The following is a 12,221-nucleotide window of genomic DNA, read 5'->3' on the forward strand; positions in this document are numbered from 1 at the left end:
TTAACATTCTATAAACATTTATTCTCTGTACCGTTAGAAGGAATTAGGGGTAAATCGATGACACCGATTAGAGATAGAAAAATACTTTTAGTGCACCATGATCCCTCTACACATACATACAGTGAGTAACAAAAGAACATATCGTGTGTGTCCTGAACATTTCTGAAAACTAAATGGGGAAAAAAACAATGTGCGTGCAAACGTGTCCATCTATTGGCTACTCTTACAAAAAGACTTACAGCGTGTGTGGTACATTGGCATATTTTTATAACATACTCTACAAAAAAATATCAGTGATAGTCTCTTTTAAATAATTTTCTTTTCGATATTAATCTTGATTGTGTGCAAATTTTACAACTTAAAATCTGGCCTCTGCGTTTAAGGGAATCACATAGAGCTATGAGAAGAAGAAAACAATCAAGTCTTTGGAGCTAATCGCCTTTTCACGTATTTGGCTTCGTGTGTAAAAATCAGGTACCGTGACCTCCAGTGTGTTCGTTGACCGTGTTCCTTTAGCGGCTGTTCAAGTCGTAGAGTCCAGGGAGGCAGGTGCGGGGCTCTTTGATGACGCAACACGACACGTGATCTCTCTGTTTAACACAGTGTAAAGGTGTGCAGCAGATGCAGACGTCTTCCTCGATATATTGTCAGTGAATGTTGGTGTCACGGGCGGGTTTCTTAAATGCGACTCCGCTTGGCTTCATAAACTCTCTGCGGTTTTTCAGGATTTGTTTGATTGGCAGCCACTGTGGTCTTTCACGTGTCGGTCACAATGTTTTACTCATTCAAGAGGTCCTGCAGGTAAGACGGGAGCTTCCTCCAACACGGAAAGAGTTGTTTTCAAAACGCAAATCGACTTAGAGTGCTAAGGCAAAAATCTTGCAAAGTATTTCGTTTGACATCTTCAGTTAATCATTTTCGAGGTTTAGGGGCCAGTTGCAGCTTGCTGCTTGTTCACAGACGGGTAATAACCATGTGCAACGAGTATTCCTGATTAGATGACCTGAGCCTCACATGGCACACTTGTTCCTGCAGTGTGACTGTGTGTCTCAGCTGAAGTGGAGGTTAGGACGCTCCCTCAGAGGGCTGCAGATATAGATGGATGTGAACTGAAGGGCGAACATACAAGACACACAGAAGAATAGACACCGTGCGTCTCGTGTTAGGATTTCTGTAACGCAAGAAACAAAATGCAAGATTCAGCTTAAACAAAGCAATGTTAGCAACATCTTTGATGTGAACAATCAGTCAGTGAATAAAAGCGATGTGACGCAGAACACAAACACACAAACAGACACACAACCTACCAGTCACAGCTTGGCCCTTGTGAGGAAGGTTTTCACTGGGAGGTTTATGCGTTTCTACAGACACACAAAGACGCAAATGTAATGACACATTTGAGACAAGCAAACAAAAAGGTGACGTAAACAAAGAAATACGAAACTTACCTGCAGATTTAACCACAGTGTGGGTCAGTGTTGCTCCGTTCTGTTTGAAGTCCTGAACACAGTGTTGACGCAGTTTGAGCAGAGACCATTAGAGCCCAGAGTCTGGACACTGATGTCGACTGGGACGCTCAGCTCGACGTTCTCCAGAATACACTGGAGACGGAGATACACTGCACGCTTTATATTTCTACGTGATGTTAGGATGCAGTAATTAACAGCTGTAAAGCGTAAAGGAGGACTGATACCTTGGTGCACGCTGAGCTCATGACTGATTTGTGGAATTCCCCATCTACACACACCTGAGCAGAGAATAATAAGAGCAGGAAACGGCGTCTATTTCAGCGGATAAATAAACACAGAAATGCGAGTAAATCTTCCAAAAACAATGTCCACTTTTGTTCTGCCTACCCTGTATCCGTACACGAATGTGCCGTTACTGCAGCCCAGCTCGTCGAGCGGCGGCCTCTCCCAGCCAATCAGGAGGCCGCTCTGACCAACCGTCTTAATGACCTCAACAGAGCGAACCTCAGCTGGAGCTTCTGCAGAGAGTTGGACAAAGAAATGTTGTGCACAGCTCTAACCTCTTCCATATTTCTTTTAGCGAGGAGTGAAAAACCCCTTTTTAATCTTTTAGTTATTAAAACGCTACCAAGCAAGTACATTCAAGACTTGCAAGTGATACATTAAAATCTAATAATCGCTCGTGACGGTTTGTTATAAGAGTAGAGAACAAGGAAACGGCAAATAGCTCGAAGCTGCGCAGGAATGTGCAGCATTATTTTATCTGATATAAAAGACAGACACAGAAAAGAGCCCATATCTGGTGGGGTGTAATCACATCACAGCTACATGCAAGGAAAACTAATATCCTCCTGAACTGCTACATCGCGTACAGAGGAGTACACAAGTACACAAATATTGTGTTATTGTCAAATATAAAAGACATTTCAGCTCTTAAGTGAAGACACATTTTCTCTACCGGGACTTAAATTCCAGGGTGCAACATTGTGGGCAGAGACACCATTATGTTTTCATGAGTGTAAATCGTGCGGAAATAAGAAGTGTTGTGTTTTTATCAGCTCGGAACAAACTATTTATTTCCCAAAAGACAACAAGTCGCCCTCCATGAAGCTACTACAGTTTCCAAGAAGCGACTTGACACAGTTTTGGTGGAAGAAGGGGGAAAGTCAGTTGGCTGCCGTCTGCGTCCAGGACACTGGACATATTAGTCCACTTCAAGTCAAAATAAACTGAACTTTTAATGTTTCACACGATTAGCCTCGCAATATATCTCACTTATACTTCAGATTGTAATTTCTTTAAAAGCGTTACAAAAAAGTGTCAAAGATGAACTCTACTTTGTGATGTACACCAGAAGCTTTAACTCTACCATAAATGGTGTGAAATAACAGGCAGGGTGGAGCAGAGGACTCCCTAACTTATATTTTCACTATAAACATGCAGAAGCGAGTAGAATTCTGGTGGCTTTAAGAGATGCTCATGATATCTTAAATGTTACCTGGTTTGGGTCTGGAAGCCTTTTCATGAGCAGCAGTGGACTCTCTGGCAGGCTTGTTGGATCTCTTATCAGAGGAATGAGCAGACTGAGTGCAGGATGGAGTGAATGGGTTGTTCGTTTTAGAGGCATTGTTTAAAATGTGACACATGGGCACAGTTGGTGTGCTAGAGGCAGATAGATCTGGGAGAGTGGTTTGGGGATCAGTGACACTGGAGTTAAAAGTAGCCGTCTTCAAAGTCAGAAAAGCCGAAGCTGTATGTTTAGCATCCAATATGTCAGAGATGGTGATTTCCTTTGTTTGGTTTGGGGGTGTTGTGACATTAGTACCATTATTTGAGATGGATTCATCTTTGCTGGGTGCCACAGTGGCAAGAGGAAAGGTAGAGGAGGAAGAAAGAGCAGACGTTTTAGATATGTCTGCTTTAAGGTGTCGGCTAGTGAATATGCTAGGACTCAACGCTGCATTAGCAGATCGAGAGGCAACTGCATTAAAAAGTGTTCCTGACTTATTAAAGCTGGCAGATTTAGTTGTTACTACTGCAACATCTTCAGCTGGGCTCAAATCAGTGGCAACTGGGAGAGAGGGTGTGTGTGGAAAACTGCAAGTGAGGTTCTTCTTCTTTGCTTTGGGTGAGCTCAGGTCTGCAGGGGCTGAAAGTGACAGGCTCTTCCTGGGCTGCCGTCCCCTTCCTCTGTTCTCAGGTGCCTACATGTAAAGACAAAACAGCACTTGAACATAAAAAATAGTCGAACATTTGAAGTTATTTGGCACTGAGTGGAAATATCTCCATACCTGGTGAGATCTTTAAGTAAAAAATGACATGAATTAGGATGCGGTTTACATCTTTATCCAAAACAAAGAGGAAAGCAGTTTGATAAAGGTTTTTATGAGATAACACGAATGCTAACCTGTGTCTGTGCACAGCACATCAACAGACAGTGAAAGTACCTGAAAGCTGCTCATCAGAGTCTTCTGCAGTTGCTCGTGCAGGTTGAGGATCTTCTCGGGACTGCTCAGCCTCCTGCTTGGACTGACTCTTGTGGTGAAAGAGGGAGAACTGGGACTCTGTGAGGATTCGCTCGAACTGGTCGGATCTGACGAGGACTTCTCTTTCATGTCTAAATGATGAAACTCTGGTTTCTCTGGTCGACTGCTTGCTTGGACTGGTCCACTGACAGAAGACAGCTGCAGTGAGATTGGAAAAAGACTGTTTAGGACTTACTTCCAATTCAAAGTTCAAATTATCTGATCTTCTCTTATTTGACATTTAAAACCACTGACAAAGTGCCAAGTGTCATATGCTGTACATAAATAGGGGGTTAAAATTTTCATTGGATTTCCAATAAACACGTTGGTAAACAGGACCTTACAGGCTAATACAGGCTAACTGAGCGCTGTAGCCTTTAACTGACAAGAGTGGGTTAAATTTCTTATTATGTCACCTGTGAAGAACTGGTGGCCAGGCTACATTTCAGTGGCTCATCCACAGGTGAGGTCGGCCCAGGTGGGTTTTCCTTTAGTGTTCCTTTTGCTAAAGGTGTGACACGTGGGTCTCCAGATTCAGGTGAGACACCATTTTGTTGCTTGCTCACAGAGGTTAATGCAGCTGGGCAGGTTTGATCGGCTATGAATCCATTGGTGTGGTCTTGAAATGTTGCAATAAACTCTTGAGTAAACCCATCACAGTGACCGCGGGCCTGTATTCTGCTTCCCGGTGCGAATGCTGCAGTGTAGTCCTGCAGAACAGCATCTCTGAGCAGATGCTCAACCCGCTGTGTGAGCTGGGGGTCCACGCAACCCCGTCCGTGCATGGCCTTCATCATCTGAGCTAACAAGCCGTTTCTCTCCTGACACTTCACCACCAGGCAAGACAACTTGGCCTGTCATTGGACAAAATGTCAGTCGGTCAAAATCACCCAGCTGTTCATCAGCACAGACACTCCTGCGCAGCCGTAGCACATAACACAATGACAGAAGACTCTCACCCTTAACGGAGCAACATCCAGATCTTTCAGGCTTTTCCTTTTAAGGAGCGCATCATACTATAAACACAATTAAAGACACAAAAACTATAAGATATAAATAAAAGCACTTCCTAAAACAAACTGCGACAGCTGTCTACAGCGGTCCCCACCTTGGCCCTGATGTCGTTGTAGCGCGCCCTAAGCGAGACAAGAGCAGTACTCTGATCATCCCTGCTGCCCTGTCCTCGTTTCAGAGCTATGTACTCTGAGTTGAGCTCCTCCAGAGCGACAGTCTGTAAGGTTTTATAGACACATGCAACATCAAAACTGCTTCAAACAGCTGAAGAATAACAATACTGATCTAATAGAGTTGCAGTGAATGAATGCTGCCAACTGGTATTTCTGTGCAGCATCATTTAATCAGTGTCATCTAAAACGTTTATGGTTGCAGCTTAATATATAAAGTCCCTAGGATTTCACTTCCAGTGCACAGACAACATTTGTAATTCTTACTTTTGCTTTGAGCTCAGCGGTGAGGATGTTGTACTGCCGCTCTATTTGCGTCCTCAGAGACAGAGCATTTATCTTCTCCCTGAGCAGATCAGTCAGCTTGCTCTGCAGCTCATTAACCTGCAGCAGACACAGCCACTCATTACCACACACATTGACTTTATTTGGCTTTGCACCTGGAGGGAAATTGATAATCTTGAAGATAATAGGGACCAACTAAAAACTCATGCATATTTCCCAAGTCGTCTGAAGACAGACACGGCAATGTTATTAATCCTTCAACTAATATTGACTTGTTTATTCCATTGCTCATATATACTGAAGCTAAAGTGCTGTGGAAGAGAAATAAGGGAACTCTAACAAGACTGAATGTACTGTACCCAGGATGTGATTTAATCTACATGAAAAAGCATCATGCCACCATCTTCAATACAGCCACAAAGTCATTCTGTGAGTTCATTAGAATGCTGATGGGGGTTGAACTATTTTCCCAGTAAATACTGGCTGAATACCTGTGATGTGAGGCTGGAATTTTCCGTCCTGATGTCTTCCACTTTACTGGCTGCATCTGTCAGTCTCATGATCTGTTCAGCTGTTTGGGCTACCTTTATCTCAGCTTCCCCCCGCTTCACTTCTGACTGAGACAGTTCCCTGTGCAACCTCTTGCTCTGAACATGTGCACACAAGAGGTTATTGTGGTCAGAAAAATTCAAATAAAAATGACTAGGATCACAAAGGCGATGCTGCCCACACTCACCTCTACATGACTCTTGTCCAGTTCCTCTCGTAACTTCATCAGCTGCTGCTCGTGATTCTTCTCGTCGGTTTGCGTTTGGATGGGGAGAGCTTGAGGACAGTTTTTTTCCTCTCTTAAGCCCAGGATTATTTGCATTATCTGCTTTTCTTCTTGTCTCAAGCAGCTGACTGAATGTTCAATTTTTCCCTTTTCTTCTTTCAAACCTCGAACTGCCTTTATCAACCGGTCATGGTCTTCTTTTGAAGTATTCGCTAATTGTTCCTGGTCTCTCTGTTCTGTCGGGCACTTCCGGGAGTCGGTTAATTTATCTCTCTGTTGTTTCAGATGAAGCACTGTCTGGCTTAACTGGTTGCTCTCTGCCTGCAAACCCTGCAGTGACTGCATGATCTGATCTCTCTCTTCTCTTCCACTTGAGAGAGATTTTATTATTGCCTCTTTATCTCTTTGAAGAGCAGAAAAAGATTTAGTTAGCTGCTCTTTCTCCTCTTTTAGGCCACTCATGGACCTTATAAACTGATCTCTCTCATTCTTCAGTCCAGAGACTGCCCTGCTTAGCTGCTCTTTCTCTTGTTTAAGGCCAGCCAGAGACTGAGAGATGCAATCTTTCTGCTCCTTTAGTGCCCAAACTGTGCGAGTTAAGAGCTGTTTCTCATCTGTCTGTGTTTGGACTGACAGAGCAACATCTCTTTGCTGCACTCTAAGTGAATTAATGCTGTAAATTAGTTCCTCTTCTTCTGTTTTGAGGCTCTGGATTGAGTTGTTTAGCTTTGCCGCTTGGTACGTCAGTGAACTAACATGCATAATGCTCTGTGAGTTGTTTTGTGACGAGTCATTCTTTTTATTACAACCAGATAATGAAGCTGTGGTGAAGCCATCTGTTATGTGACTGATCTGTACCTCTTCTTGTAGCACACTTGCAACTACACTGTCCGCATATTCTTCTCCATTGTTGTGTAGAAATATTTCTGGGATTCCAGCTTTTTGACCTTGTGATTCCTCTTTAGCGGCCCTCAACTCCTCTAACTTTTCCTGAAGCTCCATAATTGCGTTAAGATCATCCTCAGTTTTCCTGGTGAGTTCTAAAATCAGGCAGCCTTGTTCATGGTTCTCTTGCTCCAGCCTGATCCCATCCTCCTTCAGCCTTGAAATATTTACCCTCAGCTTTGTTTGCTCCTTCTCGAGTGCCTCCTCTCTGAGCTCAGCGCGAGACATCAGCTCCTGGATCCGATCTGCCAAGGCCCAGTTTTCCTGATTCAGGGCTTGGACAAGATCATCTTGGGCAACGGCAATAATGGCATCCTCCTGGGCAGGAGATGATGGGGGACAGTCATCTCCATCGCAGGTGGGTGGTGTGACAATCTGCCGATAGAGGTAGATTTTGATCGTTGATGTACAGGAAGCAGAGAAAACCTTTTACAGATTTAAATACATTTGAGAGTCCAACACACAACATACCTTTTCTCTTGATGACCAGGGTTCTGTCACTTTCTGTTGCTCCTCTGCCTCGTTCCTGAGCTGTGATCTCAGTTGAGCATTCTCCTTAGCCATTACCTTCAGCTGCTCCCGTGTACGCTGCAGGGCGACCTCCAGGTGCTCACATTGCTCTCGAAGAGCTTGAAGATCTCCCCCTAATCCCAAACTCCGGAAAGCTTTCCTAAGTGCATCCGATTCCTCACTGGGACTTTCCTCCATGTTCCCCAGGTTAAACTCATTCAAGGACTCTGTAATGAAGGAAAGTGGCTGGAATTCGGTGTCGGACTTGGAGCCAAAGTGGTGAAAGAGGTTCAGAGGATCGTGTTTTGGTGGGGTGTTTGATTTGGCTGGTGGCACACGGTCGTCTGTGTTGTTCTGTAGGCACTCCGCTGCTCCCTGGTGGTCAACAAGTGAAACCGCCACTAAATGAGGCAGAACATCTTCCACAGCTGCGGAGGACTGGACCTGCGGAAAGCAATTTGTCATCTTCTGTGGGACAGACGTTGACAGCAATTGATCATTATGTGAACATAACACATTGTTGTTGTACATACACTTCAAGTTTATCACTTAGCCAATTTTACCAGCCACAGTAAGCTTGTATCAGTGAAAAATAGGTCATACTGAATCAATGGAAATAGGTGAGGGAATTTAAAGAGGTAGCCTGTCTTAGATTGATCAGCTCTGCTGGGTTCTGTAAGAGTTTTGAAAACATAAATACACACAACAAACACAATATTCAAACGCATTTGTACTTAAACACCTTTATCTACTACATAGTTCCTGTAAGTCATAGACATAGTAATACTTGTGTTTTAATTAAAAATTTTGGCAGTTTGATAAGATAAAAACTATTTTATTTCTAATTTCGTAATGACACAAGTTGTTCTTGTTTAGAGAGAAAAAACAACTCTTCCGAAAGCTATCACGTCTGTTCTGGACTTATTTTGTTTTCTCACACTACTCATTGTACCTTAAATTGCCTAATGCTGTTTTTTTTACCCTCCTTTTAATTACAGGAGGTAATTATCGAACGCTTTATGCACAATATGAGCAAATCGGCTGGACCTATTTTCCTATGGTACACATGAGCAATAAAGAGAGCGATTTGTATTGAACTGCTTTTGTTAAACGTCTCCTTCTGAAGCGGTTTCAACTTTATCCAGTATATCCGCAAATTCATTGGTCGCCTCTTGATATCACACATTTAAACACTGCCCTTTGCACAACTTTTCACCGTTACAAAACCTGAATGAATTCAAATTTTATTTTTTCATAGATGCCAGTGAAAACACTTTGTGTCTGTTTATGCATTTCTTCAGGATTGCAGACTCTCTGGATTTGGATTTTAACAAGACCATCTGATTTAATACGGATATAATAATAATGATAATAATGATAATAAAGATAATCGTGGCTTACGCACCTTTCCTGAGCTCCCCACAGAGGACTGTCCCATGGCAGTGGTATATAAGAGAGTGTCAGAGGACGTTGAGCAAACAGCTGAACTGCATCGAGGCGAATTGGTCCCAGGACTCACGCATGTGGAGTCAGGGATTGTGGATGACTGAGATGGTGTTCGGTTCGCTGCATCCCTGAGGATCTTCTGGAGTCTCTCATTCTCCTCTCTCAGCTCTTCAACCTCCTCCATCAGGAAGCTCTCAGACAGTTTCAGCTGATGCACCTCTCCATTTAACTCCTCCACTTTACAGCCCAGTAGGTGGCTGTTCCCCTGAGCCTCCTGGAGCTGCTCCATCAGTCCTCTCCGCTCAGTCATCCCATCCTCTTCCCTCTGCAGCAGCACCCTGAGATCCTCCTGAAGGCAGAGAATGAAGCCTTGCAGCCTGGCCTCATTTGAGGTCTGTTTTGTGACTTTGTTTCTTCCTCCCTCTATGTCGGTCTCTACCTTTTCCTCATCCCCCTCCCGCCTGTCTTCTCTCTCAGTTCCAACATTTGACTGCCACTGCTTCCTCCTCTCTTCCTTTTTCTCCTCTTCTCCTTCACCCTCTCCTCTCATGGAAGGGAGCCTGCCTTGTTCTTCAAAGTGAGTCCCAGCAGTAATTCTGGCTGCTCTGATTGTTGCCATGCTAGTGGCAGCACTAACAGTCATGTCAAGTAGCTGCTTCTCTAAATTGTAGATGCGATTCTGTAGGTTCTGCTCTCTGTCTCGGGTCAGGCTCAGCTTGTGTTGGAGTTGGGTTTTAAAGTTCTCAAAGTACTGGGACTGGCGGCTCATCTCCTCCTCTTTGGCCTTTAGTTGCCTCTGACAACGCTGCAGTCGCTCCCTCCAAACTCGCTCCCCTCGCTCCTTCTCCTGAGTCTGAGTAAGAGGTAGAGGAAGAAAGAGACAAAAAGAAAGAGAAATATCACAGTTTAGTCCAGATCGTTTCTAAAAGCTTGCTAAATACATTTTAAGCTAACACATCTACACAATTTCCAGAAAATTTGAATACACTGTAAACTATAAATACAAATAGAATGTTTAAAAAAAGATTTGTCTTTGTAGTCCCATGTGTAAAAAAGAAAAAAAGAATCATATTGTGACAGACCACAATGTGGATTTGTGAGTGCTTCATATCTGCCAGGGATAGCCAGGGAACTTTCTTCTTCTTATGAGGAATGCGTGTGTGATCATGGTGCTGGAGTTCTCACCATGGTCCTGACTTCCTCCCTGAGCATGTGGAGTTTCTGGTCCAGCCTCGGAGAGTGTTGCATGCTGGGCAGCTGGGAGGCAGAGGCTAGCTGGAAAAGCTGTAGCTCTCCTCTCGGACTTCTTTGATCCTAACAAAGCAGTGCAACAAAACAAATGCACATCAAATTAATCTAAACATCTTTAACTAAATCGGCATATCAACTTGAAGTTTAATCACGTCCTCTAGTCTGAAAATCTGTACTGGATGCTGGTCATTTCTCCTGTAAACGGCGTGCTCACATGCAGGAGTGCTCTGCGGTCATTTGTGTGTGATACGTGATATCACCTTGGCCAAAAGTGAGTGTATAGTAGCAGGTGTGTCACTGGATCCCCTCTCCCCCAGAACCTCACCTGTTCCTCCAGTAGCTGTCCGACTGGACGGCTCAACCTGCTCTCTGCTCCAGGACCTCCACTCTGTTATGCAGAAGCTGCAGGTCCATGTTGTTTCCTACAGTCTGTTGGCACCGTGGTAACCGAACTGCTCCTGGAAGTCTGATGAAGTCACGTGATCCTCCACTCATGTGCCTTTTGCCCACTGAGAGGATTGAAGTGAACAAAGAAAAGCTGTAAGAGAGTTTCTGCTCACTTGTCACGGTTGCATGATTCATCCAATTCTCAAGTCTGTCTCACTGCACAGACTGCACAGATGAACAGAAAGAGGAAAAGATGCATACACTTTAAATACAGTCATCTATTATTCACCACATCAACAGCTTGGTAGCAAGTTGTTGGGCACAGGTATCTCTCAAGTTACCCCACCTCCTAATCATCTTGCATCCCGAATCTCCTACTGTACCACCCTGCATTAAACATCACACCGCAGAGTCACCAAGCACAGTGTCCCATGTTTTCAAGTCTGCCTTCAAACTATACTCACATGCCTGTATGACAGTCGATCATTACATCTGTGTATCCGAGGCTGCTAATGTGGTTAAATGACGGAAGGTAGTCTTTGATAATTGTGAGCTAATTGTTTAAACTTGCCAAAAATGATGCGAGCAAGTTTGGCTAATTTTTAGCTCAGTATGAACAGATAACTCTGTGGATGATAAGGTCACATTACTATTTTCTGAAAATGATCAGCAGCATGTTTTTGTCTCAAAGCTGAAACGTCACAGATGGTCAAAGGATCAAATTTTCAAAGGTAAACAATAATACTAACCTGGTTTGTGTTTCTGAATGTAGTTTCACCCCCTCAATGCACGAAAAGCCTCTCTTAAGTTCAGCGTCTGATCTGTGGACTTTGTTGCTCTTTTGTTTCCTTAGAAACGCCACAGTTGTTGGACTTTGCCAGAATCCTCTATATCCAGCTGGCACTCAGCCTTCACACCCCCTCACTTAGCCCTGTTATTTCACTCTTTCCTCCAGCCACCTCTCCTTTTCCACTTGGCGTTTCTTCAGCTGAGGCTGTGGCTTTTCTCTTTTCTTTAATAAAAATCTTCCGATTTGAGAGTTTTCTTTCAACAAGTCCATGTGTTTGCCTCTCACAAATGAGTTTTTTGTTCCAGGTAAGATAAAAACAAACAAACAAAAACAACAAACAAAAATACGCTATAGTACAAGTTAATTATAAATAAATCTGACTTTAATATCTGATCTATATAGTTATCTTTAACATTTCTAAATATGTTTAAATTCCAGGTAAGGGTCTTCTGAAAAAGTGCGTGTTTATCAAAAAGGCCACGAGGTTTTCGTGAACTGTCTACAAATGCATAAAAAACAAGTTTTGTTTCATCCTTGCTTGCCTCAACAGCACCATAACACCTAAGAAAAAGAAGAGGTTTCTACATTATTTTCCTTATCTTTATTATGACGTTACCTTTAAGATGTAACTGTGTTCAAAATGCTTGTATGATT

General features: G+C 43.4%; 1 protein-coding gene across 5 annotated transcripts; it reads right to left on the reverse strand.

The window, feature by feature from the left end:
- Positions 1-12,210, reverse strand: LOC142397767 (uncharacterized). 5 transcript variants are annotated; one of them, XR_012772725.1, is made up of 18 exons: positions 11,527-12,210; positions 10,716-10,899; positions 10,325-10,453; positions 9,099-9,992; positions 7,655-8,137; positions 6,200-7,558; positions 5,955-6,110; positions 5,446-5,562; positions 5,103-5,225; positions 4,954-5,010; positions 4,411-4,848; positions 3,917-4,153; positions 2,968-3,673; positions 1,857-1,987; positions 1,694-1,747; positions 1,449-1,601; positions 1,308-1,361; positions 1-1,171 (listed from the first exon to the last, which is right to left on the reverse strand). XR_012772725.1 is itself a non-coding variant. In XM_075481448.1 (17 exons), exons 3-16 carry the CDS (start codon positions 10,385-10,387, stop codon positions 1,473-1,475), a joined length of 4,971 nt encoding a protein of 1,656 aa, XP_075337563.1. In that variant the 5' UTR covers positions 10,388-10,453; positions 10,716-10,899; positions 11,527-12,210; the 3' UTR covers positions 1-1,171; positions 1,449-1,472. The 5 variants fall into 5 exon arrangements, 2 of the variants coding, with proteins under 2 accessions (XP_075337563.1, XP_075337564.1); XR_012772723.1 differs by having other exon boundaries at positions 7,655-8,161; XR_012772724.1 differs by lacking the exon at positions 11,527-12,210 and having other exon boundaries at positions 7,655-8,161; positions 10,716-11,494.
- Positions 12,211-12,221: the final 11 nt, after the last annotated feature.

The sequence above is a fragment of the Odontesthes bonariensis genome, chromosome 13, assembly GCF_027942865.1.
Source record: "Odontesthes bonariensis isolate fOdoBon6 chromosome 13, fOdoBon6.hap1, whole genome shotgun sequence".
NCBI classification, from domain to species: Eukaryota; Metazoa; Chordata; class Actinopteri; order Atheriniformes; family Atherinopsidae; genus Odontesthes; species Odontesthes bonariensis.

Coding starts and splice junctions, on each gene's coding strand:
- LOC142397767 (XM_075481448.1), bottom strand. CDS start 10,387: ATGCAACACTCTCCGAGGCTGGACCAGAAACTCCACATGCTCAGGGAG. Junction 8,162..9,098: donor CTGTGGGGAGCTCAGGAAAG/GTGCGTAAGCCA, acceptor TCTGTCCCACAG/AAGATGACAAATTGCTTTCC. Junction 5,011..5,102: donor ACAACGACATCAGGGCCAAG/GTGGGGACCGCT, acceptor TTGTGTTTATAG/TATGATGCGCTCCTTAAAAG.